Here is a 23686-nt window from a genome sequence, read left to right as displayed (position 1 = left end):
AACAGACATCGAAAATCTAAGTCAGCTTTACGTAGACATTTTATAATATCGCAAAAAACATACGTTGTTAAAGGTCATGTAAACAAAGTGTCCAGTACAACAACAATCACACAGATAAATATATGACATTATATCATCGTTATGATAACTAACATTAAGCAGGTAAATTTGACAGACGGATAGTTCACTTCCTTCTATAACTCCATGTAAGAAACAACTGTTAAGCTAAGGAATGTCTAAAGATGTGAGTGTATAATATTTTATTATTTTATGACAACATAACAACTATAGCAAATAATGGCATTTATGTATAAAAAATTTTAATCGAAAGTTCAAATTGTAAAATATGTTAAATTCAAATTAGCTAATTTTGTAATTCTCTGTATAATATTTTTTTAAGAAACTTGATGATGGCAGGCGGGGTCCTGCCGAAACGTCGTTAATAAAAGCATCGTTCCATGAATTGCATCTCAAAAATTTAATCATACAAGAAACACAGTCACGAAATTCAAACCTCACAGGATTACAGTGGAGTAAAAAAAAGACTACGATAAATTACGTAAATTTACAATAATATGTAAAAAATTGTACGTCAAAGCTACGAAAAGGTTCCGAATGACGTAGAAAATCGTACGAAATTGACATAGTTTGGCGTAGAAAATTTTCGCCAGTATGTTCCTTGATTTGCAAAGGGTTACTCTTGTAAATCCGCTTCATGATTCTTTGGTTTGTTATAACCGGCCTTCGTTAAGTCCACATTTCGAATAATATCCTAACGGTGTAAGCCAGTGACGCACTTCGTTACGATATACACCGCGACCTAATAATAGTATATTAATGTTGATATTTATAGAAAAATGCGCAACCCTTTTCATACTTAATTGAAAGCACGAGGAAGCCGCTTTCCCAACTATAGACACAAAATCATTCTCTTGCCATCGACGAGTTGATTGAGAACGTATTTGACCGCTGGCGTCTCTGACGATGAAACGAGACGAGCGTCCGCGATCGAAAGGGGAGAATCAGCGGATGCCCCGAGATCCTTCGCCGTCGGCATTCACTAGCAAAGTGTCAATTACAAAGTACAAGGTGAATGAAGAAGAGGACGCGAATCGCGCACGTGAGTGACGAGAAACGTAAGTTCGAAGCGCATGTTCGTCGAGGCGTTTGACGTTGGCGCGTGACGAAAATTATCACCTTTGTTGTTAATCCACAGTGACCGAGCGACATGCTCACGTCACCACGAAGCATCTGACCCCAACACGCTAATTGACGGTTGAAAAAAATTGCGAAAAATGGAAACACCTGTGTTGGTCAATGATGTAAGCTCGATACGGACCGAGATCTTTTCACCATCCGATCAATCCGATTTATAGGTTTCGCTGAACCACAAACATGTGAATAACTATCACATCGTGCAAGCCAAGCGATCATGATGTATTGAAAGAGGTCCGACTATACTCGCAATGCACTTTTGAACGTGCCGAATCGCGTAAAATCGAATCAGCAGAAACAGCGATGTGTTTCCTGAAACCGAGTGACGAGTTGTCAGAGACTCTGGCAGATTCGGTCTCACCATGTTATTAGTGTTTTTTCAGTGAATCGTAAAATCATTGATATTAGAGCGTCATTCCAGGTAGTCACTCGAACACCACTCAATTTTTCGCTTATTTAAAATTAAAATTAAATTATACTCTTTGTCGAAAATTTTTATTCCAGGGATTTTTCGGTGGTACTTTGGTTTGCTTTTAATACAATCGCAGTGAAAAGACCGTGTAAAAGATTCTCAACTACACCGTGAAATCTAAGTGTAACTTCGTATTAATTTCAGAGGGACGAAATCCGTTTCCTACCTTTTCCTTGTATGAAAAACGTGGCTCAAGAATGTCAGGCGATGAATCACGTCTTCTGCAAAGTCGCTGAAACCGGAAAAATTGAAACGTTACTGAAATAAATGACAAGTCTAGCGATTAGGTTGACCACGGTGTTGCATTTCCTCTAATTTCTGAATAACCGCTGTGCCTTGGGTTTTTCATGCTCAACGACAGTTCAGTCATGCTTTTCCCGGAGTAGAAATTTTGAAATTGCGTTGAGTTAGTAGGGTTGCAGGAGGCAATCGCGTGTCTACGATACTATTGTCAAAGAACCATGTAAATGAGGTTCGGGAAGGAATTTAAAGTGTCCAAAGTTCCTCCGGGGAACACGGGTGGTTGGTAAAATCGGTCAGGCCTGGCCAACTTGATACGATTTCTGGTTTTCAAGTACAAGATAGGTCGTGGAACAGAGCTAAGCTCCAAAGCGTGAGGAGTGGGTGTTAAGGAGAATAAGAGAACGCCAGGGGGAAAGAGAGGGAGAGAGTTTATATAGAAGGTGAAGTGCGCGCGCTGGGCCAGTCCGGCAGTCAGAGTCCGATCCGATCCCAACAAACAGTGGAACCAAACCGCGCGAACCAAATAGCCGATAAGAGCCAGAGGAATTCCCGAAGGCTCGGGGGTGATAATTTTTGGAAACGGATCGGCTAATTGTGACGGGGACGATTGTCATCACCCAGAATTCCCAAGATTTCGTCGTGGTAACTGATTACCAACGACTAACCGCTGGTGCAGCAAGTGTTATGTACTAGTGTCACTGCTGAAATGACAACCAGTATGAAGCAGACAGTTATAAAGTGAGTTGACATTCCAGATTCTCTTATTTTTACTCGTAACCCAAATGCATCCGCTGTTATGCATTACCGTATTTGTTAAAACACCCGCGGACATTCGTTTTCACGCACTTACTGTGGGGAAGCATATTTTTACAGGTGTCAATTACCGTATTACTTATTGGAAATGCTGCGCGCTGGGTCGGAGATGTCGCGTGGGTGCCAAACTCGCTTGTCGGTACTTGTTTCAATTTGCACGTTGGTTTACAAATTGCATACCTGTCATCGTTGCCGTGATCTTTTTATCTTGAATAATGAAAATCAAGACTGAGGAGGACGATGAACCGCGATAAGGTTCAATTGTGATCGTTTGAGGTTCGCAACGTATCAGTTTCCCATAATTTTTCATTAGTCACAAGGTGTTGGTTACGTGACCGTGAAATTTTACATCCGGAGAAGTAATCGTTTGTCCGCTAGTGCGTTTTTTTTGGAAATGATTTGGAGCAGCACGTGGGATTTTTCGAGATGGTGGTTCGCCTTCATCCTCTTAATGTCGGAATATCATCATTTCACGCGATGCGAGACGTATTTTGTTTTGCCAAAGCATTGTTTTTGACCAAAATTGGAAAACAACGTCTCGCGTCACTGATTTCGACTTGAATAATCATCGGCTTACGAGTTTACTTGGCTTCTTTTCCGAGTATATAATAACGTCGCAGAACTGGTTCAGATTATACACTCTGTTACATAATTTGAGAAAAATGGTTGAACTGCTTTCTCTTTTCTCATTATCCACCTTTCATCCGAAGAATCGAGAATGGAAAAGTGACGTAAAGAAAAGTCGAATAAAAAACGGAATGCTGGCTATAGAAAGTTTTTAGATAATAAAACCAGCTTACAGTTGGCACCGTATCGGGTCTAAAATCTGACGTCTCATAACTATAACTTGTTGTTTTTGTTTCGATCCTGCTAAGTTGTTGTTGTTGATTTTTTACTTTTTTTTTCAGCATGCAGGTAGTTTGCTTGGCAATTATTATTGCTGTTATTTATTCGCGGGTATTATGTTCAGGCAATGATCGACTAGACGCGTACGTAGGTAATAGTCCAAAGTTTTCCATTCTCTGTCTCGTGTATAAACTCGATAATGCTTGGATAAAATACCGGTTTGAACGGTTTTACTCGATTAAAGCTCGTGTAATTTACATCCGTGGTCAGACTTGTCGGTATTTCATAATAAACCTCAAATTACCAATGTGACCTCTGTATTATTTTCCCGCCACAAGCACCGGCGATTTTTATACCTTGTGTACAAGTTCCATCTCATACCTGGCTCTTAAGATGGTCTGCTGCAGGGGAGAAACGATTAAGGAAGGATTTTCCTCGTCGATTTCTGCGCCTATTGAAGATTACAGCGTTAGATGTATGGTGATAAAATCTACTCCGTGACAAAAATACTACACATTCAAAGCTGTGCTTTATCTTATTCACGATATTACAGAAGATCTTATTCTGTTGTACCGTCTTCTCTAGTAAATGCGAAAAGAAAATTCCAAATCGACGTTGCTCGATGTTCAATATGAAAAAGTCACTTGGATGAGAGAAAAAAATTTCATTCTCAGTAAAAGTTACAGTTGCGTAACTTTTTTTTCGGTTCATGCCATGATGACGGTGTTAGCAGTACGACTCAGAATATCGAATTGAGAGAGCAAAAGGATTGATACTGGTAAGTCTCTTATCCAATTGAAGTTATGGAAATATTTTTTATTTCGTCTCATTTTTTTATTCTTTGAATAACACATCGCTCCAGATCGAGGTAATTACTTTCTTCGGCGCGGCTCATCGGAAGTAACCAAACAGATTGATCATAAAATAATAACTTTTTGACGACTTCACAGAATATACATAAGCCGACTTTAACAACTTCATACGCAGCCTGGAAATTCAAAGCCAATATCATAAGTCAGCAGTATTAAAAAATATACAATTTCATGCCACACTGTCTTTTCAAACTTCTGTTACGAAGAGTTCTAACTACAGTGAAACTTCAGTTATACGTTTCTCAAGAGGTATGGCAATACTGACGTATAAATGAAAATAACGGTAAAGCGAAATACCTAAATATTGCAAACCTTCGTGATTGGTGACTGAAAGATTTATAATTTTCCGAGGTTCCACAGGTTTCATCTTGTCATATAAGCATTCACTTCTAGCGAAAAGGTTAAGGTTAATCCAGTGACCGTAAGTAAAGAATCTTCCTGTGGATGGCGCGCTTGCCTGAACTTGTCAGAACGTGTTTGGGATAGGAATAGGAACGTTTGTCAAGCTACGGCATCCAGCGATAGACAAGCACACGAAACATCGAAACGCGCGCACCGTCTAGCGGTAGGCAAATTGAACATCAAATCGGAAGTTTCGACCTAAAAGTCATCTGTAATAAAGTATAACTGAACAGAAAACAGCGACAGGGGACGGAATACGTAGCATACAAGTGCGAAAAACGCATGAGCGAAATATTTTCACGTGGTTTATGAGTGTAAAAATCGCCAGGACCAAGAAAATTTAACGTATAAACGAGAAAAAGTACAACTGCAAAACGTATAACTCAGGTTTCACTCTACTTCAAAATTTTCCAAGCTTAACAATAATGTTGTAAAGAAAAAAAAATGATTATAATAATAGTGTCTGTGGAACCTATATTTTCACTGATCCTCGAATCTTTTATTACATATTTGATAAAATTTTCGGAGTGCTTAATGAACAATATTCGTAATATCATTTAACATCGATGTATTGTAAACTTAAGGACGAACTTGCAATCACCGATAGATCCGCATTACATGGAGATGAATAACTAGTTCAACCAGACATGATTTCAAATTCTTGTCACGAGAAAAAAAAATTGTTTCTTTTCGTTGATCCAATTCAGCTTGAATGTCCAAGTAATTTTCTGTCACCCATGAAAAATTATTGATCAATTTATATTCGTGAACTCGGCGTCATGGTGAATTGATCGCACGACCCTGTGGATTTGATCCGAGCTAATTTCCACGCCGTTTTTGCGATTGATTTGGTCAGAAGTTGGCAGTATACCTGTAAATAATTATCAACGAAGGGTTTCTGAAAGCAATCAGATTTCTCAAGAATGAGCATTCTCTCGGTTGAACAATTTCCGAAGTAAACAGCCCAGACCTTGCATTGTCTGAGGTCAGATGTGTCGAAACTGGCCGGCTGTCCGTGACGCGATAATGAGAGCCACTGGCCAGCTGGACACTGGTTCAATTTTCCCATTTGCTCGCGATTTATGACGTCATCGAAGGACACTTAAGCGTTTCAAATCATCCGTGTCCGTGATGCCTACCATATTTCTTCGATACGCTGTATCAAGATATCTATACTTTCTTTTTTTCTCTTCACCGTACGTCGAACATCAAATTCGTGAGGTAACCGGGCGTGTGACGATCCTTATCCATTGAATCACATGTCCGCAATAGGGCGTATAAATCTTGTTTACGTATCGGTTTGAGTACCGTATAGTTAGAAATTTGCGTACGCGTAAGGCTGTAGTGACTGAATTCCTGAGGAGAAACATTTGACCGCACGTGACGACCGATGGTGCTAAGCCGTTTATTGACTCGTATACATCATACCCGAAGCCGAAATAATATCGGCACATCAGCTTCGGTTTATCCTCAACCTTGAGTGAATTTCGTCGCGATTCGCAAGATCGTTTCCGCATTCATTGCTCTTCGATTACTTTATCAAAAAACACGCGTGAGTCTTGAAAGACTAATTGTTGTTTGACAAATAAAAAAGATATGTCAAATTTCGTGCCTGCGCGTATCGTTTGACCCCGATAATTTTGATTGTTCGGAATTTTTCTCAGACTTTGAAACAAAGTTTAGATAATTGATCAAATGTGGAGATGTTTGGATTGTTTCAATAATATTTTACATCCAGCAGAAGTCGAGACGCCAATGTAAACAGATTATTATCGAAAATTTCGGATCTCTGTTTGACGACTAGATGTGAGCAAGTTTCCACCATTGATTATTGCACATTTTTATCATTTCTTGCACAAACAATCCTTCGATTAATACCAGAAAATTATCGTCCGTCAACAAAGACCATTTTCATAGAAACCGGACAGTTATGGAGCTCTGATAAAAAATTTATTTACACGCTATTGTAGGATAAACGTTATTTCAATTGTGCTACGAGTGTCGATCAGTTCACACTTTACGAGGTATTAGATTTTATCCCATCTTTCAATGCAACAATATTTCTCAAAGGTGCGCGAGTCAAACCTATGTAATTAAACCGTCTTTTCTGAAATGAATTGTAAATCATTTCCCCCCGTATTTCCTTTATCGCAGGTTGCGGGTGGAATGACTGACAAGTAAAGCCTCGTACGGGAGTCAAAAATGAATAAATCAATCATCGTGTTTAGTACGCAAAACGTGACTCGTGCAGTTGCACTCGGTATAATTACGAATACAAAATAAAGTTCCTGCATTCGCTGATTTAAGGTCTAACGAAAGCAATCGAGGTATAATATCTTGAACAATAAATGTCACGAGTTCGTGCTCACGTATCTACGATACGTGATAGGTCGATATTTGTATCCCGATATGAAATTTGCAGTTATAACCGTAGGTTGTCCGTTGTGTGGACAGGTCCAAAACCATGCAGGCGAACGCTGAATACTGACATTGCGATTTAGTTGCAGGTATCGCTATGTCGGTGTAATTGCTTCGATTCGCTGTACAATGTACATTGATTGCATATTTATGCAGTTCAAACGTACATTACTATGTATTTCGTTAATGCACGTGTTGTATGCAAATATTTTGAATCGCTGTATGAACAATAACACCAATTATCACTAGCGTCGCGCAAAGCTGCACGGAGCGTATAATCCAACAAGTGGGTATAAAATTTGACGCTGCATTTCGCGCAGAGTTGTTAAATTATAACAAAAATCTATTGTTCGACAGGCAGCCGTGACTGTAACGGAACAATATTTATAATTCTAATTCTAAGACGTTGTTATAGTCACCGTATGCAGGCAACGCTCAATTTCTTAAACGACTTTTTTCAAGTTCGTCTTTAACCACAATTTCCGGTGTTTTCAAACCGGAAGCAGGTCTCTAGGCACGGGCTGATAACGTTGTGGTCAGTTTTAGGCTAATCACATATGAACATTACTCTAATTAATCACGCAATATCATTTCTCGTTTCCGTCAGTTGTTCCTGCACAGTCCTTCAGATGGAATATCCGAAATAAAGTTATACTTGACCCCTCCCCCGCCCCAAATTACTTGGTGAATTTAATTTGCACAATAACGTTGAGGATGTACTGGCTACACATTCTCAACCAAAAGTGAATCTTGTCGACAATATTGAATACTTTGTGATAAGATAAGAATCGGAAAAAAATCAACGACAATAGAGACGATAAGAAAATTGAATTTTAATAATAATAATGCCCGAAAGTTATCAATAAATTGTTTAAACAAAACATTGTTTGTCAAATTTTTAAGGAACTTTTGTTTCCATCTGAAATGAATTCGTTGATTTCTTCTGAATACACGTGAATATTTGTCAAATTTTCTCCTTATTTGAAATTTCTTTTTTCTAAAATTTTACATTTTGAATAATGGATGAAAAATCGTGTATTTTGGATATGTTTTCGTAAAATCGATGTAAATTACAGTCAAGAAGTTTTCGGGGCTTTGAACGAATAGTTTCGTAGATACAGCCGTTACAAATTTTTGAAAACGGAAGTTTCAAAATAACGAATTTATTTCACATGACAAAAAAAAAAAAAATAAAACCCATTCCCTAAGAACTTGTTAGCCAACGTTTTGTTTAAACAATTTTAAACGTTCACGACAGCTAAATGTTTCGATTGAATTTCTCTTTCTCTTAGTCTTTACTTATATCTCATACTTTCCTTCGCCATCTTCAAATCGTAGGAACTAAATCCCTTCATGGAAGTATAAATTGGCTGATATTGAAACGAGTCTATCGATCTCCGTTACGACAGAACGGCTGAAAAACTGCTCCTTCTTGTGTAAATGTACTCGGATCTGACTGGAATGAAGTGTAGCAGCGAACGGTTCTGAGCTGTTCCAGAACACTGATCGCTGTGCAATATTCTCGTTATCGTGCATGCGTGCATACATTACGTGCCGTAAGCCTTCTGTAAAGATTTCAAATTGAAGTAAAAACCAGCACTTGTACGTGACATTGAAGTATTTGAACCATTCGAGGCGACGTCGACGACTGAAAATTTTCCTTCGGAATAAAACGCTACCTCGAATACGTCGTAAGGAAGTAAAAATACTGCGGGACAGTTTCGTTTTGCGAAATTGTCAAATCGCCACATTTTCCTATTTCTTTCCTCCTTTTCATTCTCAGGATGTGCTGTTTGCGGGAGATAGAAATTCTCGTTGAGATAATTGTCGCCGTTTTTTTTTTTTTGTTTTCGAGAATCAATTTACGCGGCTGACGATGCGTTCGGGAACTGATATTTCCTTATTACATACATCGCGAGATACTCAGCTTTGAGTTTAAAACAGGTGACACAATTCCGTATGTATATCTACATAAACGTGCGAATTCTGCGGTACGAGCAGTTTTCTAAAATGCTCTTTTGCCGACAGTCTCTGCCTTCTCTGGGCAAACTTTCACCGCGTTTCAGTCTTCCGCCGTAATCACGCGGTTGTACGAGTATTTTTTTTTTTTCTCCTCCATCTCCTTTCTTTTTTATCAATTGACAGGTTTCCATTTCCGACAAATAACCGGCGTCAAAATGACTAATGGAGACCCTTGAGAGGTTTTACTTGAAAATAAACTGGGCTCCGGAAATAAAATATACATCAGCGGGTAAGACGTGTAAATAAAAATTAGATTGACCGTCCGATTGATGCCTTCTTGACTGAATTCAAACATGCGATGGAAATTTATTTTTCGATATGACGAGATATAGTTTGGCACAACATTAGGGTCAGAAATATGCTGTAATACCCAGGAGCATGCTTATACAGGATTGAAATAGTCGAAATAGATCGCGCACAAAATAAAACAGACCACCAGACGCGATTTATGTTGAAGAAGAGGATGCGCCTCGAGGCAACTGGATTAAATTAACGGATCGACTTCTAAATGATACGCGCATCTCGTACTAAATTTTCTTTGATCCCGGTTGCGTCACGTTGCTATCGACCACTTCACCTTCGTTTGGTTCAGAAACGGTTTTATCCTCGATTCAATTGAACATTGTGAATTATCATCATTGCAGGGGAAAGATTTATTCGAAGTTCAAATTTAGAGGTTGAATCAAAGTGTGAACGATGTATGTAAACGCGGTGTTGCATCGAGGTAACGAAAATAAAAGACGTTGCTTCTCTAACTTTTGCAATCAACAAGCCGAAAAAAAACATTCGGAAGGAGGAGTAAAAAATGTAGTCGCGATGGGAATTTTTTACCGAAAATCTTGACGCATCCTCTTTTTCTGCAGTTTTAAGTCAAATCTGATATTTTCCTTCGCTCCGCGTTACATGATGCATAATTTACTTGTTTTCCAGATGTCAAGAAACAGTTCAATCCCACTTCGAAAATTTTGTATCAACTTTCGAGTTGAAAAGGCCTTGCCGTGTAGAAATTTTAGCGAAACCGATCGAGGCACGTATTTATTACGAATAATTTACGCCGGTTTTCGGCAAAAACTGCACTCTAACTGCAAAGGAATTTGTGTTCAAAATCACTACCGGATGCTACGTAGAAAATAACAAAACTTTTGTACGGTGAAAATTTTTGACACACGTCTCCTAAGTTTCAAGCTATACTTGGAATCGTAAAATCGTTGGATTACTGGATCCGATTTTTCGTGACAGAGATAAAACCCGGAATTTTTTCTTTCGATCCGATGTGGAAAGTCTCTCATGCACAGTGGATCGAACGTAAAGTAACAAAATATATATATAGCCGATAGCGTCTTCCGAAGGCCCGAATCCCTCCGAAAATTTATGCGAGATGTAAAAAAAAATGCTGATCGTTCAAAGGTATTATTCCGAATTGGAAAACGGTTAGTCAATCGAGGGTTATACCTCTTGGAAATTTACTCCTGGAATTTGGAATTCCCACGGAGGGGTTCGATATCCTTCGGATTAGATTGCGAAGCGAATTCCGGAGTAGCTTCGCTGATCAGTGTCTTTTAAAAAAATTCATTCTTACGCCCCTGACTATGAACGAGGTCCAATTTATTTTATTTGACTTTTCCATCATTATCCATTATTATCCGGTGCCTGTGTTGGCAGGCGTTAATATTCGCCTGCATAAATTGGCGAAAAAAGCAAACTCCGGGCGGTCGTTGATCGAAGTTTATCACTCCGGGATCTTGGCTAGATCGTGCTTGAAGCGCGTACACGAGGGTGTCCTCGGTGGGATTGGGTCGTTTGGGTATTGGGGCGAGAAATTTGTTCGATCGGTGGCCAATTTGGATATCCTACATAACTCGTCGACGAGGGTAAATACCGCAAAATTGAGAGCTCCCCTCGTTCTCGTCTTCATCTTCGGGCAAACATGATAAATTTTCACCAGCCATATACCGTCGATGCAAATGACATTTACCCGTGTGTAATATTACTTACCGACGTAATTCAAGAAATATCAATTGCCGCGCTGAGAGCACCACGATTTTCTCGATCAGCATTGACTTTAGCATGTATGTACAGGACGGATGGAAAAAGGAAGGAAAACGTGTTTCTCATTGCAAATTAATTTCAATTTTCACCGCGGGCGGGGTTCAAGTTCCAAATTCGGAAAGTTTCGAAAGCGCTTAATTCCGACTTATTTGATGGCGAAACTTGAACGTAAAGAAATTAAACTTTGAAGAAACAATGAAGTTTTAAATGATCGGAAACCCCGCGACTCAAGGTTCCGAAATGAAAGATTCCGACAAATAAAGTTTCGATAGAGTAAAATTTGGAAAATTGAAATATACTCACAAAGCGTAGTTTGCTCAACGAGTGGGTGTAAAAAATCAGAAAAACCGAAAATCAGAATGACCGGGATTCCAAACGTAAAGATATCGAAAATTCAAAACAAAAAAAGATCAAAGTGATGAAATTTCACCAATTCAGAAATTCACGGAACTGAAAATTCTTAATCATTCCGAATTTCGATGTTTCAGATTGTTAAATTTTCTCGTCTTCGTATTTTCGAAATTTTGACTTTTCGGAGTTACATCTTTCTGGCATTTGTCCTTTCGGAACGTTGAGCCGTCGGGTTTCGGACCGTTCGAAACTTTGATGTGTGGTCAAAGTTTGATTTCTTTACTTCAAGTGTCGCCAGCAAAAAATTGACAATTCAGCTCTTTCGCAACTTGTCAAATTCGGAATTTCAACCCTGCCCCTTTCACCAGAAGAAAGAATTTGCTCAAATTGCAACCACCTAGAAATCCCTAAATCGTTAAACAAAGGTATAAGGTATTACTTATCGCGCAAAAGTTTTTTCGTCTCATGTAACGCACCAATTTTCTGTCCGCTGAAAGTGCGGAACTTAGCGTCAACTATTCAGCAACCAACACTATCTGTGCATTCAATGATTCATTCGTTAGTTCTGCCCGCCATCGGACGTATTCCAATGTATATAGTTAGCAAATCGGCGTTAGACTGTTGCACCGTCGTCGAAAGCGAAACCATGCTCAATGAACTGGCAAAGATTGAGTTTTTGTCGATTTTCTATTTCATTCAATCAGACGTGTGCAGATTTGCCTACGTGTGGTTTGAGAACATTGAATTTTACCGTTTGTCACACGTATGGACCCGAAATTGCTACAATTTCGAAAGTTACAATAATTCCTATCGCTCGTTAAACTGGGTGTATACATTTTTTATACTCTGGCACGTGTCCAACTTTCATAAAATGATTACCAGGTTCCCCATTCGACGTGTCTTACATGCCGTTATGCGGACATTTTTTCCTCATTTTATCAACGTAAGACTAATTCTAAAGCATTTATTTGCTTTTTAGAACAGATGCCGCGGCTCAAGCGAGCCTAGATTTTCTTTAACTATCATTTGCGTCTCGAGTTGGGAAGATTGGCATTTGAAGTGATCGCATTGCGCAAGATGTATTTCAAGTTGATCTTGGGAGAATTACAGCATTGATCAAGTGGTGTTGAACCTCGATAGTGTGCAACACGTAAAAATTCATGAATTTGAATGACGAAAAAATATGCTTTCCACATATCGCAATTGTGAAAAAAAATTAAATAAACAGCGACGATCATCTTTACCCATTTATCGCAACCGCAAAGTTCTCGTCAGAAAATATTGCACGATGGAAATAGGAGGAAAGAGGTTCCCGTTCTTTCGATTATCTTTATCCACCAAGTCTGAAAGCAGAGGTAGAATTATCTAAATTAGCAATAATGCATTTAGAGGATGAGATTCTTTGGGTATAACCACGATTTGTGGAAGTCGAAAGCTTTTAGCAAGTTAAACTTGACCGCAAGTGAATTTACTCTGCGGTTTAGACGGCGAGAGAAACGAGAGCGTAAAAGAGAATATAAGAGAAAGGTTACGAGCACGAGGGTGCAGCAGACGCCGAGTCCCATTGGATATCTATGGTTGTACGTACAGAGCGAGTCTATTGACCTCAAGCCAAGCTCATGGATCTCGTATTAGAAAGTTAACCGACCACTCGGCCTTTGAATTGTTACGAACCTGCACCGCCGTAGAAGTACAGCGGAGACCCGGTCTGAAAACGTCTCTTTCTTCAACGGTAAGCCAGAGATAAAAAACACGAGTACGAAGACAAAGGATTCCACGATTATCCATCCCCACGAATATCGTCAACGTAGAGTTTCCGTCTTTCCCGACATTACGCACCGTACTCTGATGACACGACCGGCACTAGTATGGATGTAAAGTCCCTAATGTCTGTCTCCCAATCACCTAGCTTACAGCTAAGCTAGCCACGCGAAAGTTGGGCCACACTTCCTATCGATGACGGAAAGTCACCCTTGCAGTTTCTTTGCGGGTGTACTTGACGGCAGGTTGCCGAATGGTCACATGTTTGTTGACTCCTTGCAGATAACGATTTGTTCAAATCGGTTGCAAAATCGGCTACTGATACCTGAAACTCTAAGCACAAAATGTCATGGATACTCTTAACCCTCTGTTGGTCAACGTATACGAATTCGTCCACAATCTGACTTGACTAAAAATGGTCGCTCGTCTCGATTTTTTATTCTTAATTAATTTTTAACTAATAAATTGCCAAGCATTTTCTTAATCCAACTGTCGGAGTGTCGAAAAGAAACCTCCAAGCAAGTACCCAAATGGTTAGGGAAGTATTTTTTTGCTTCCAAGTGGGTAAATAACAGCTGTCGACGAATTAGTATACGTTGGCTAACGGTGTGTACAAAAAAGCACATGGCCAACGGAGGGTTAATTCCGTGACAGTTATTTTTCCGACCTCGAGTATGACGCAAGAGGGCAACAGTGGCGCCTGACAGGTATAATGGTTCGGTATAACTACACGCAAAGATGCGTATGTTGCAATAGAATCGAGTAGTTGTGGATCGGTGCACCTTGCTATACATGCCCGTGTATAATCGTCGTCACCCGTGACGTCAAGCTTTGCATAATCGGAACACAATTGAAACGTTTCGCAAGTGCAGGCAACGTGCCGCTGGCATTCGACATTCGACTTACCGACACCGCAAACACTTTCCCTTCATATTTGTCGTACATTCGTAGGTAGGTACTAAAAATTTATGACAATCACCCTGACGAGCTATGAGAATCGATCAGAGACTATAAAGATCGGATGCCAACGTTCTTTCTTTTCCCAACTTTGATCCTGCAAGCCGTCGATGCCTTCCAGTGGTTGTATCGTATCCCACTTTACGTCTTCTGCAAGTTCACTTCTCACCTTCTCACCCTACCTTTCCAAGGTTCCCAAGTGATGCGTTCTTACGGTGGTATTTTATCATCTTATAGCAGACGCGTTAACAACAACCTGAGAGTGCCCGTAAGGTGGTAACGCAGTATACACGAAGCGTATTGCACGGTACCTTCATGGATTCTTCTGACAAGCTGTTATGTCTTTTTATGGCTCCATTTGCATCCCGCCGGCTTGCATCGCCTTACCTCGAACCATAAGGGTGACAACGTTCCCTACTCCTTTACGGCATCCCCTTCAATGGCGATTCTCGATGAAACGACCTGCCCCGTGCATATTATGCCTGCGTCGTTACAATGCGATTTGATATACCTACACTGGAAATGACATATTCTTTTACATCCTCAAGGTTAGCGCGAAGAAAATCAATGTTTTACTTGCAACAACGCAACTAAGTTGATACGTTGACGAAATTATGTTACTCGAATGCTTGAAATGAACACTGATCGTAAAGTAACTGCAGACTCCTGTTGGAACGATATCGAGTGTAGGTTTGCTGAAGGAAAAAATGTTTCCACCCACAACCGAATGCTTTCAATTGTGTTCATTGAAATAAGAAAACCATTTAGCATTGTCTGTTAATGTATACTGGAAATGATTTGCGATCGGATCACTAAATTAAATCCGAGCAAAGTAAATATATTGTTCATTACGACAAATCGAAGTATGACTATGCAACGCTGTGCAAAATTATACGAACCTTCCGAAGCTCATTGATGATTAAATTTCGTGTTATTTTCATTCATTTTCAGAAATCCAACATGGTGGAAACGGCGCTCGGCGTTGGAGCGAGGCCTGACCATCGTGGCCGTGACCGGAGTTCTTCTCTGCGTGGCTTTGGCCGTGGGACTCGCGGTAGTTGCCACCGCTACAGGTCCTTGTGACATCTCGACGTCAAATTCTGGTGAGTCGCGAGACGGACTGTGTCTCGGCCTTTATGCGTCACCTCCGAAGGAGACCAGCAACAGACCGTCACTTGGATTCGGTTCAGCATGTCAAAAACTCGATGCTTAAGAGCCCCAGCACTGCTCACGTAGTCGCACCAAAATAGATACACTAATCGCTTTAATCGCCTTGACAATTAAGTCGTGCCTAGAATTCTCAGACTACTACCTGCATTCAGTCGCTAGTTCCGCACTCGGTAGTCGAATTTTGATCCACGCTGCGTGTTCAGTAATTTGCAGAACTTCTTGCCAAGTTTGCGCGTTCAGACATGATCCTCTTGTGCCTGGATTGGATATTAGCCAAGGGCTGAACTCTTCTTGGTACGGCAAAGCGACCGCCATTACTTGAATTTAGAACGGGCATTGGAGTTGCTTTGACTTGAAATGTCGAGGCATGGCCAACATGTGCGTCAGGAATTAATAGCAGCGTGCTGCGAGTCCGCACACATCCGATAGTTTGTACCAGCAAGTACAGCATGATGATTGTATAAGGACCGTCGTATTGGTCAATCTAAATGCTGTGAATCCTCCTCTCAGAGTTGCATCAAGTCTTTCGTTCTGGCGTAGCGTGCGGAGAAAAACCACTCCTACCACCGAATTAATACCCAATACTTATCTATCATCGTCACGTAATAAACAGCCTGAGAAAGCGCGTATTGTAATTAACCATTATATGGATGCCACGTAGCGAATATCTGCTAACTTCTTTCCTTGCGTAACGCCAAGTATCATCCGCGGTAGGTCCGAGCAGTGCTCAAGTGGATACGTGAATTTTGAGGTCCTTTGTACACAGAGAAAGGATTCGCTGCCTTTACTAAATATGAAGAAATGTCATTTGTTGAGAGGCAAAAACTGGTCAGAACAGTTAGGCCTTAAAGTCAAGTAAAACTCGGCGTTGATGTGAATTACAAATCAATCTTCTTTCCGCCGCATTTCGACGCCATGTTCAGTAAAGTTGGTCAATCTATTATTTTCTTTCTTTTAGTTTTGACCGAGTGCCAAAATTTAGTAGCCTGTCGTCTCTGCATTTTCATCCCGGTAAATCACGTTTTTAAATTTCTGTGTCATTCGTATACCCTTGGACAACTTTGGGCTTTGTAATCGTACCTGTTGCATAACCAATCGCTGCGGTTACCCAATTACAGTTGCACTCTGAAATGACATTAAAACCGGAAAAGCGTCTGAATGAACTGCAGTGAACACCGGGCACTCCTATATTCCGGAGATATGTAATGATCCAACCCAACGTGGTACCCGTAATTTTACGCACGGTAAATGATATCCGGGTATCAAATGCCATCGTGTGATCATTAAAACGTAACAAGACCCGTTTTTTATGAGAATACTTGACGCAATTCAATACATCCCGTTCATTATCGCTTGCCGAAAGATTGGTGACAATAGTCAATATGATCCTGACGTACGCAATAAGAATAAGGCGATTGAAGTCCAGCCAGAAAATGGTTGTGTAATTTAATCGAAAATACACATTGTTGATCAAACCGATTTCTTTATTGATATATATGATCGTATCATGGCCAATCTGAACTAAGCATATAGTACAGTAATAAAAAGTGCAATTCTACTCGCCATTGCATGCTCGGCAGTTGAAATTTCATGGCGAATTTAATGAGCACACAGTTTACGTGCGTAGAGAGTAATAAGCAGTAGAGAGTTTTACTTGGGTCGGCTTGCACAGGACTGCAATCAAAAAACTGCACAAGTTTTTTATACTATTTCTTAAGGATTTTTACTCACTGAAACCGGGAAAAATATTCAAAAAGTTCCATCACGACAGGTTTTTTCTTAAACTAGTGTTTGCAGTTTTATTCAGGGTGAAAGTCCCGTTTATCTCAAAATCTGGTACGATATTCTTGATTCTAAAAATTCTAAGGAAAAGTGATTTCTTACTTTAATTAAATATATGTATATCAGAGTGAGTCTCAAGACTAAATACAAACAGGTAAACAGAAAGTGGAAAGCGGAAGCATTTTCGGAGATGTATCAAAGAAAAGACAAATAGGTTTCTTAGGCAAAAAGTATAAACACGAAAATACATTCCATAAAGAAATTGTCTGTTCAATTTTATAAGAAATATTGTTTAGTTCAATCTAATGAAGTGGTAGTTTTTTCAAAACTATTACTATTTTTTTATGCAAACACCTTGTATTTTGAAAGAATTCTGTTCGTTATGGAGGGAAATGGAAGTCATTCTTAGATTCAGCACACTCAAAAACATAATATTTACAAAAAACATTCAGTGCAGCTGAAACAAAAATATTTTTTTGCAGACGTGCGTATTTTGTACCCAAATTACAGTAGGTCGATGATCGTCAAGTAACGCAAATTCACCTCTTGTAATTGTAAAAGACGATCTCTAACGCACGCTTTGCATTTCTTTCATGCACCTGCACCTCATGACTTGAAACAAAAATAGTGGTCGCTAACAGAGAGATGCTACCGTTCACAGCATCAGCGGCCCTGGGATCTGACCCATCGTCTAGAAAGACATCGATCTTCACCAAAGGAGACGATGAGGACAAAGATGCGATATGCTTCTCACCGGGATGCGTTCACACTGGTGAGTTATTTCGTGCGCACCTGTCAGCCTTCCAACGATGGTTATTTGATTCACGATTTAAATGATATTCTTCAGCTTCCAAAGTATTGGAAAACATGAACCCAGAGGTCGAGCCCTGTGATAATTTCTACGAGTTTGCTTGTGGAGGATTCGAAGCCTCGACTATAATCCCTGACGACAAAACTAGCGTCAATACATTCTCCGTAATCAGCGATAAACTTCAGGAACAGTTGAGAGCGAGTATAGAAGAACCGCTTCGTGACGATGAGCCGAAGCCATTCAAGCTTGTGAAGAATTTGTACAAGGCTTGCATGAACAAAAGTAAGCCCAGTCACAGTGTACGTCACTTTTTCATTTCCCGGTTTATTAAACAAGCAATTCATTTTAGCTGCCATCGAAAAGGCCGGTTTGGAACCACTTCAGAAAATTCTGAAACAACTCGGGGGATGGCCCGTAATAGAGCAAAACAATTGGAACGAAAACGACTTCAATTGGGTGGACAGTGTTTACAGGTTTCGAAAAGTCGGCTACTCGGTGGATTACTTTCTCGACTTCAGTATCGGCGTCGATTTAAAGAACAGCACGAAACGTGTAATTGACGTGAGTATAAGAGCTTGACGAGTGAGTTTCATCTCTCAAATGGAACTGTAACATCAGTAAACTGGAACTCCTTTACCATCCACAGTTTGATCAAGCCTCGCTGGGTCTATCTCGCGAATATTTATCCAAAGGTCCAGAAGACAAAATAGTCAAGGCTTACTTCGAGTACATGATTGACATAGCGGTGATCCTAGGAGCCGATAAAGACGTGGCAACGCGGGAACTCTCCGAGTCACTAGAATTCGAAATCAAGCTGGCAAATGTGAGTACAAATCGATACTGAACTGAAGTAGAAATAAGGTTTTTCGGAGTGAAGTATAATAAGATCGATAATAACACAATGTATATTACGGCTTACAGATTTCACTGCCTAACGAGAAACGTCGAAACGCTACTCTCCTCTACAACCCCATGACAGTAGCAGAGCTGAAAGAGAAGTACCCCGGCGTAAACTGGACGGCGTACATCGACAAGTTGCTGGCGGGAAGCGTACACGTCGATGACGGCGAGATCGTGATCGTGAATGTGCCCGCATACATCAGCGACTTCGAAGAACTCGTGAAGAATACCCCAAAAAAAGTTCAGGCAAATTACGTAATGTGGAGAGTCGCGGGAGCTTCCGTCAGTTACCTGAACGAACACATCAGGAAGAGACAGTTAGAGTACGCCACGGCACTGAGTGGTAAGACAGAAAGAGAAGCAAGGTGGAAGGAGTGCGTAGACATCGTTGCAGGCAGCTTGGCAAGCAGTACTGGCGCACTTTACGTGAGGAAGTACTTTAAGGAAGACGCAAAGAAGAATGCTGTTGAAATGGTGGCTGATATTAGGCAGGAGTTCACAAAGATCCTTGAAAAGGTTGGTTCATATCTGACCACAGTTTCTGATCGAATCTGCTGCCGTTCATTGCCTGCAGGATATTCTAAGACATATTTTCCTCGATGTTTCAGGTCGAATGGATGGACGAGAAAACCAGAAAGGCTGCTCTGGAAAAAGCTGCGTCCATGGCAACTCACATCGCTTATCCGGACGAGCTTCTCGACGATAAGAAACTTGAGGAATTCTATGACGGTCTGGAACTCAACCCCGATGATTACATCGGTAGCATCCTTAACTTGACTCTGTTTGGAACCGAGTATTCCTTCGGAAGGCTAAGGAAACCAGTCAACAAAACTGACTGGGTCAGCCATGGCCGTCCAGCGATTGTCAACGCATTCTATTCTTCGATCGAGAATAGTATTCGTAAGTATCATAATATGATTACATTCACTTGGTCATCCATAGCGAGAAACAATGAACCCATGGTTTTGATTTTTCGCCCATAGAATTTCCGGCTGGTATCCTGCAGGGAACATTCTTCAGTAACGATCGCCCGCGGTACATGAACTACGGTGCAATTGGTTTCGTTATCGGCCACGAAATAACCCATGGCTTTGATGACCAGGGTAGGCAGTTCGACAAGGAGGGAAATCTGGTGGACTGGTGGCAGCCGGAAACGAAGGAAAGGTACTTGGAGAAAGCAGAGTGCATCATCTATCAGTACGGAAATTACACGGTGGAATCTATCGGACTGAACGTAAGTACTGCTTGTGCTCCTTCCAATGGAGCTGAAACTACCAGCCAGAGTTAGCAGCCGAACGTGTTGAACTTTTTCGAATTAGAAAAATGCAGTTCAGTCTTATCCTCGTAATTATATGAAAGTATGGGGCGCTCAAAGTATTTCACAAAACTGATTTTGGACTTCACTACCTTATTCCAACGAACGTTGGAACGTTTGGCTGCTAGCTTCGGCCACGTTTCTTTCTAACCCACGGATTTTATACCGGATTATATTCCGTTCAAAAATTGATTCTTTGCGTTTGCACAAATGCCGTAAATCGCTGCGTTCCCCACAGTTGAACGGGATCAACACGCAAGGTGAGAACATTGCCGATAACGGTGGAATCAAAGAAGCGTACCTGGCGTACAAGGATTGGGTGAAGAGAAACGGTCCCGAGCCAAAGCTGCCGGGTCTTAAGTACACGCCTGAGCAAATGTTCTGGGTTAGCGCTGCCAACACTTGGTGCAGCAAGTACCGACCGGAAGCAATGAAGCTCCGCATCACGACTGGCTTCCACAGTCCGGGACAGTTCAGGGTTCTTGGACCGTTATCTAACATGAAAGAATTTGCCGCGGATTTCAACTGCCCGACAGGTTCGCCTATGAATCCGGAACAGAAATGTTCAGTTTGGTAGACCTTGACGGTAATTCGTTTGCAAGTCACGAAGTGTTGTGTATTTGGTTATAGAAAATTACAGCTTTCGTCAATTTCCCGATTAACAAGCTTCATTTTTCCTGGAAGATAAAAATTTTTGTGTCTGAAGCACTGAAATTGGTTCATTCTTATTTTCTACTTTTCATAATTAACTATGGAAAACCAGGCTTAGTAATCGGGAATTATTTATTGTAACAATGAATATCGACGATTTATTAAACAAAAATAGGGTCTAATTTCAAACGAACTACATTTGGGTGTCGAAATGAACTTATTTGATATGAGAAGAGCGACATACGACCTGCTACTCACGCATATATTATAGTGCGAAGCTGTTAAGGGGTTCAAATTTTTTGCACAAAAATCGACACTGTCGCGGAGTGCAAAATTGACGGGAGTTTCGCGCTGTTATCCGTCCGTGTTTGTCGTTGCAATTGACGCACAGTTCGCCGCTTACAATTAGACTCTTGCTCTAAAAATTGTTTTAGACAATCACCGAGTAACTGAGCCCGGTGTGTTAAAAAACCGAAGGTTAAGTACGTGTAAAGTCGAGAAACTCGGAAAAGTCTTTTCGAAAAAAATTAATCACTGCATAATCAATTTCATACTGTAACATTCTTAAGATCAGAATCGGTCAAATAACGGTGTTTCAAGAATGTTCGAATTTATTTCCAACTATCCGTTGTGAAGAAATAAAAAACACAATGAGACTTTCATTCTTGCTTGACTCATCGCTGATACGTATGTGTATAAATGCAGGTTGAAAAAATTAACCTAAGAAATATTGTTATAAATGTAAAAAAAAAAAAAACTATACAACAGGTATGAAAAGAAAAGCGGTGTTTCTCGCGGATAAACATATCTATGTACATATAGAACTGTTTGAATAGTTATATATTGTAACAAAACGCCAGGGCTTATTACATGATATTCATTTTTCATTTGCAATTCGTCTAAGAGTTTTCTCTTTTTTCCTGTAACGAGCGTTGTATTATTACAACCCCTAATGCAAATAATTGTCGCACATAATTGTTTACCAACAATTCAAAGTGCTGGATCATGCGAGAAGTCGTCGCGTTGAGGATATTCAAGATTGAATTTGCTGTTTTAATGGACCATCTAAAGATCCGAACAATTTCCTGTGGTACATAAGCAGCAGTTTTAATGATGTTGCAATGATCATGCTGAAGGACATTGGGTGTGATAAAAATCTTGTGACGAAGTGAATATCCTAAAAATTCTCGAAATATGAATCGACTATCATTTCTATAGTTTCGCTGACGATATACACGCCAAACAACGTGGAAATCGAGCATCAAGTGCTCGAGAGAAGGTTATGTTAGAAACAAAAAAAAAAAAAATTAGCGGTACATAATATTTGATGAATGTTTTCACTCTCACTGTAGTCACTGAAAGACACGATTAAAATATAATACATTTGAATAGATAATGACTACCGCAGTAATGTTGTCGTTTTTACAAAGTACTTAGTCGACGTAGTATTAATTAGTGTTGTTGTGAGTGTAACGTATGGCCAACGTAATTTACCGTTATTAACTGCTTTGCGATGTATACATATAATTTCATCAAATTAATTCAAAGATATGGGATGTGAGTCCAGTTAGGTTGATAGATTGTTAACAAACCCTTCATGCACCATGGTATAACGTATTTATGACAACTGCTTGTTATTCTACGGTTAAGTTAGTGAAATATTGTACGTATACATAAATATATATTTAATATAATGTATTTGTTGAATGTCAAATTTTAATATTAAAATTCAAAGATCAAATTTCGACTATTGCAAGTGTATACTTTCATTGATAGGAATTGATTTAACAACTCTTAGAACTAGTATAAACTGCTGTCAGGTCTCTTATTGTTACGAAATACCTGTTTATGCGGAATATGCTTTAGCAACCGAAAAATTGCAAGCCGCACGTTACAGGTTCCGGCTAGCCAAAATTTTTTAAGGTAATTATTATCTCGGCGTTGGTAAACATTCCGTTATTATTTTAATTTATTCCCGTTACGCTGATTATTCAACAACGAATATCTTTCCTCTAGACGATGACCCGGAGATGTTATTTTAATAAGCAATGCCGACCAATTCCTACGGGGGTCTGCGCAATCGGTAACAAGAGAACCAAGCGTGCCCTTTACGATTGCGAATTAGCGATGGCCACTCAGCTAAAAATAATCTAAGACGACTCGAATCGGTAAAAATTAATTGATTAATCGATTATTTCGAATTCTTTTTAAACATGCATATGAAAACCAAATTTCGTTAATTTCAGTACCTAGTCTCAATAGCGGAAAAGTTTACTGATAATTTATAGTTTGGTTCAAAATATATTTCAATTTCAAGTGAAAATATTCATTTATCAATGTTAAAACCGACTGTGAGGAAATATGATCGAGTCGGTCGATTAATCGAGTCGAAGGACTCATTAATCATTAGTATCATGTATAACTTTGCCTAACATTCGCTCAGGATAGGCGGAAGAGATGTACGTGCCTATAACTTGCATTCTTCGTACGCACTCGCTTGCTCGAAGTTAAAAGGAATAATCAATGTTATCTTGATCTACTTTCCAGCCGAACATCGGTAAATGATATTTTGTGAGCATCATCAATTGGGACGAGTGTCGGGTCGCATGGATTACTCATTGATAAAGAGCTTCTCT

At 39.9% G+C, this 23686-nt stretch overlaps 1 protein-coding gene across 2 annotated transcripts; it reads left to right on the top strand.

Annotated features, from left to right (window-relative positions):
• The first annotated feature begins 2384 nt into the window (after window positions 1-2384).
• LOC124302596 (neprilysin-2) lies at window positions 2385-22795 on the top strand. Of its 2 annotated transcripts, none has more exons than XM_046758910.1 (10): window positions 2385-2668; window positions 15373-15524; window positions 18035-18145; window positions 18221-18466; window positions 18534-18745; window positions 18831-19007; window positions 19106-19600; window positions 19693-19984; window positions 20068-20318; window positions 20638-22795. In XM_046758910.1, the coding sequence occupies exons 1-10, from the start codon at window positions 2637-2639 to the stop codon at window positions 20974-20976; spliced, it is 2307 nt and encodes a 768-aa protein (XP_046614866.1). In that variant the 5' UTR covers window positions 2385-2636; the 3' UTR covers window positions 20977-22795. The 2 variants fall into 2 exon arrangements, with proteins under 2 accessions (XP_046614866.1, XP_046614865.1); XM_046758909.1 differs by having other exon boundaries at window positions 18002-18145.
• Window positions 22796-23686: the final 891 nt, after the last annotated feature.

Source organism: Neodiprion virginianus, chromosome 4, assembly GCF_021901495.1.
Source record: "Neodiprion virginianus isolate iyNeoVirg1 chromosome 4, iyNeoVirg1.1, whole genome shotgun sequence".
Lineage (NCBI taxonomy): Eukaryota > Metazoa > Arthropoda > Insecta > Hymenoptera > Diprionidae > Neodiprion > Neodiprion virginianus.
Note: the sequence above shows the minus strand (reverse complement) of the source record. Positions and strands in the feature narration are given on the sequence as shown.

What these genes read in the sequence shown, in the direction of transcription:
- LOC124302596 (XM_046758909.1), top strand. Translation starts at nt 2,637, where the DNA reads ATGACAACCAGTATGAAGCAGACAGTTATAAA. An exon ending in ACCGGGATGCGTTCACACTG is followed by an intron (nt 18,146 to 18,220) that starts GTGAGTTATTTC and finishes GATATTCTTCAG; the next exon opens with CTTCCAAAGTATTGGAAAAC. An exon ending in GCACGAAACGTGTAATTGAC is followed by an intron (nt 18,746 to 18,830) that starts GTGAGTATAAGA and finishes TACCATCCACAG; the next exon opens with TTTGATCAAGCCTCGCTGGG.